Source organism: Lactuca saligna, chromosome 8 (assembly GCF_052625555.1).
Source record: "Lactuca saligna cultivar CGN05327 chromosome 8, ASM5262555v1, whole genome shotgun sequence".
NCBI lineage: Eukaryota > Viridiplantae > Streptophyta > Magnoliopsida > Asterales > Asteraceae > Lactuca > Lactuca saligna.
The window spans coordinates 13,076,923-13,080,504 of record NC_136424.1 but is presented as its reverse complement, the minus strand read 5'-3'; the positions used below and the strand labels follow the sequence as shown (position 1 = coordinate 13,080,504).

General features: G+C 30.0%; 1 protein-coding gene across 1 annotated transcript; it reads left to right on the top strand.

Moving 5' to 3' along the window:
* Positions 1–1,337: 1,337 nt before the first annotated feature.
* Positions 1,338–3,149, top strand: LOC145013376 (SGNH hydrolase-type esterase superfamily protein). Its single transcript, XM_078972167.1, has 6 exons — positions 1,338–1,602; positions 2,031–2,108; positions 2,189–2,329; positions 2,400–2,476; positions 2,565–2,714; positions 2,786–3,149. Exons 1-6 carry the CDS (start codon positions 1,492–1,494, stop codon positions 2,997–2,999), a joined length of 771 nt encoding a protein of 256 aa, XP_078828293.1. The 5' UTR covers positions 1,338–1,491; the 3' UTR covers positions 3,000–3,149.
* Positions 3,150–3,582: the final 433 nt, after the last annotated feature.

The window sequence follows — 3,582 nt, the reverse complement described above, 5'->3', positions numbered from 1 at the left end:
GATTTTTTTTGTTATTTGTTATATTTTTATTTAATTTACCGAATGTTATTTTGTAGTTAATTCAAAATTCTTAAATATTTTGATATATATATATATATATATATATATATATATATATATATATATATATATATATTTAAATTAACGCATGTAATACATGAGTATCACAACTAGTAATAATCCATTTGCAAATCTAAACAATTCTCCAAATACAACCGACATAATCTTTTTCTTATTATTTTTATTTTAATTTTTTTCTACATATCATTTTATAACTTTTTCAATTTATTAAATTCCAAATAGTATTTAAATGTAATAGTAAATACATATTAACTTCATTAATTTACTTTCCTTATAATTTCAAAAATTACTAAATTAAAACATCATTAGTTTCCTTTGTTTATTTATCTAAATTATTTTTTTAATTAAAAAAACACTTTAATTTTAATAATTTAATATTTTTCTCACCTTTTTATTTAATTTAGACTTTCATAATTAATATGTCTTTTAAATAAACTTATTTAATACATAGATTTCACACTTAATTTTTAACAATGTTTTAAAAATCGGGTTTTAGTTGAATCGGTATAGTGACCGGTTCCAAGTTTAACCGGTTTCTATAGTTTTCATATTTTTTCATATTTTTCTGTACATACATACATATATAAATCATAAATTTGTTGTTTACAAATTCAAACATTAAAAATATACATAAAAATAAGTCGTAGATCACTTCAATTACGTTAAAACTACACATACCAATACGTTTTAGTGTTTTCATCAATTCATATATGCCAAAAACAAAATAAAGTATAATACAAAAAATAAAATATAGTTTTATTTAAATACAAATACATCAAAAAAACTTTATAACATGTATCATATGTTTTTATTTAGAGAAAACTACATAAATTTAAAAAAAATCACCAAAATTTATTATGCAAATGTTTTTTTTTCCATATGTTTTTATTTAGTTTAACTGGTTAAACCGCTCATTTCCCCGGTTTCCGGTCTAACCGGTTAGTTCAAACCGATTTTTAAAACATTGATTTTCAAAAAAAAAAAAAACAAAAAAAAAAAAGCAAATGGTACAAATTGGATTAATCCGGAACCAAATAGTACCAATTTCACAAAAAAAAAAAAAAAATCTATTAAAAGAATTTTAGGCATCACCCATAAAAAACAGCAGCATAGGAATAAATTTACATTTTTTTTTTTGTATGTATTAAAGAGCGAGAGGGTTGTTGGGAATTAATAATAAATGCGACCCTAAAAATGAAAAAGAAAACTAAAGTAGAATTCATCTCCCTCCATCGGTCAATTCCATGTTCAGCTCCAACCAACCCTTTATCTACTCTTCTTCCATAAATCCAAATCTACATCCAACCAACAAAATCAAACTCTCAACTCTCAACTCTCAAATCAACCCCAAATTACGTCACCAACTTGCCGGAATCTTTCAAAGTTAGGGGTTCTCACTCTTACGGAGAGATGATCGGACCAGGGAGGCCACAGATAGTATTGTTCGGATCATCAATTGTTCAGCTTAGTTTCAGCAATGATGGTTGGGGCGCCATTCTCGCCGACGTCTACGCCCGCAAGGTATTCCTTGATTTCTCTTACCATCATGTCATTTCTTCTGCCTTCCTTGATTTCGTTTAGAGAATAAGAATGCCGTGTTACCTGTAAATTTTATCCTAGTTCCTAAATCAATTGCATCACTATGCGTCATTAAGCATTTGCTCAGAGTATCTATGATTGCCGACTACTTTTAATAAAGAATGAACATATCTTTTACTTAAAATGTGTGTAGATATCTATGGTTAGGTAGGTACTAACTAATCCGTTTTTCTAATCTTACTCAGTTCAGACTTCAGAATCTCACTCTTTACTATAATCTCATCTCTTCTGGAAATTACATTTCCATTTTATAAGTAATGGCATCAAAATCTAAACCTAGGATATACAATTATACAAGCAATCTGATTTCTCAATAACATCACTTTCTGTATAAACTGATTTACAAACAGGCAGATATAGTACTGCGAGGATACTATGGTTGGAATTCCAGACGTGCTATCAAGGTTCTTGATCAAGTTTTCCCAAAGGTAAAAATATTTAACAGCTACTTCAATCTACTTTAATCTTTTCAGATCCCAAATTAACATGAATATGATTTCTGATGTAGGATGCTGCTATTCAGCCTTCACTTATCATTGTTTACTTTGGTGGTAATGATTCAATGGGACCACACTCATCTGGTTTAGGTCCCCATGTCCCTCTTCCTGAATACATTGAAAACATGAGAAAAATAGTAACTCATCTCAAGGTACCAATTTCTTTCATAACATGTTTTTCTTCTCACAGATTACTTGAATTAACTCGAATCTGAAAATCAGGGCCTTTCAGACACAACAAGGTTAATTTTTCTTAGTTGTCCACCGGTAGACGAGGTCAAGCTTAGTGAAAACACAAGGTACTTCGATTATTAGTATTCTTCTATTTTTGTCCATGTTTAAGCACTAAAACCGTTTTCTTTTTTGTGATGTAAAATCGAAAAACAGTTCAATTTTTAGCGAACTTGTTCGAACAAATGAGTTATGCAGAACATATTCAGAAGCTTGTGTGGAGTTATGCAATGAGATGGGAGTGAAAGTTATCGATCTTTGGACTGCATTTCAGAAACGAGATGATTGGATGACTGCTTGCTTCACGTAAGTGTTTAACCCATTAAGTAAAAAAGAAACAACCCCTTAAGTCCTTAACCAAACTAAGTGTTTTTCAGAGATGGGGTGCATCTATCAGGTGAGGGAAGCAAGATAGTTGTTGCAGAGATACTTAAGGTGCTTAAAGAGGCTGAATGGAAGCCCAGTCTATTCTGGAAATCCATGCCCACAGAATTTTCAGAAGATTCACCATATGACTTAGTCTATACAGATGGGAAAACCACACTTAACCCTTCTGATTGGACCTTCCATAGAGAGATTCAATGGGACTAAGAATATTGTTATGAAACAGTTCTGGTGAAAAAACGACTGTAAGTAAGGATTAAGGAAACATTTCCATTTCTATCACAATAATGTAGTTCCATGTATTTCTTTTATTTATGTTCCAAAAATGTTTCTATATGAGGGAAGATAATTTTATTATGTATGTTGTCTAGATTGCTTTCTACAATGTACATGGGGTTTGTTTTCATTCCATTCCCCAAATCAGGACAAAAATCCAAAAAGATTCTCAAAATGGTCCAAAAAGTTTGTCGAGAAATCCAAAATACATATGCGATGTCTACAATCTGAATTAACATATTTTACCGAATATACTTTGCATGAATGCATTAAGAATTCGGTTCTCTTCCAAACTGACCGTCACTAAAATGATGGTGACATATTAGAATCAATTTCTCATAAAAGTCATTAAATATTTGTCGTGCGGCCAAAAGCCTAGACATAATCTCACGACTCATAAATTTGATGATCCCACTTAATTATGGTTGAACATATCAAGGATTATAAAATTTTGGTGCTCAAATAATTCTTGTTAATTTGTTATTGATGAAAACGGGATTACAAAGGATTTATT

Excerpts from the sequence above, each read along its gene's own strand:
- LOC145013376 (XM_078972167.1), top strand. The coding sequence starts at position 1,492 with ATGATCGGACCAGGGAGGCCACAGATAGTATTGTTCGGATCATCAATT. Across the intron at positions 2,477-2,564 it reads AAGCTTAGTGAAAACACAAG|TTCAATTTTTAGCGAACTTG; the intron begins GTACTTCGATTA and ends ATCGAAAAACAG. Across the intron at positions 2,715-2,785 it reads TGGATGACTGCTTGCTTCAC|AGATGGGGTGCATCTATCAG; the intron begins GTAAGTGTTTAA and ends AGTGTTTTTCAG.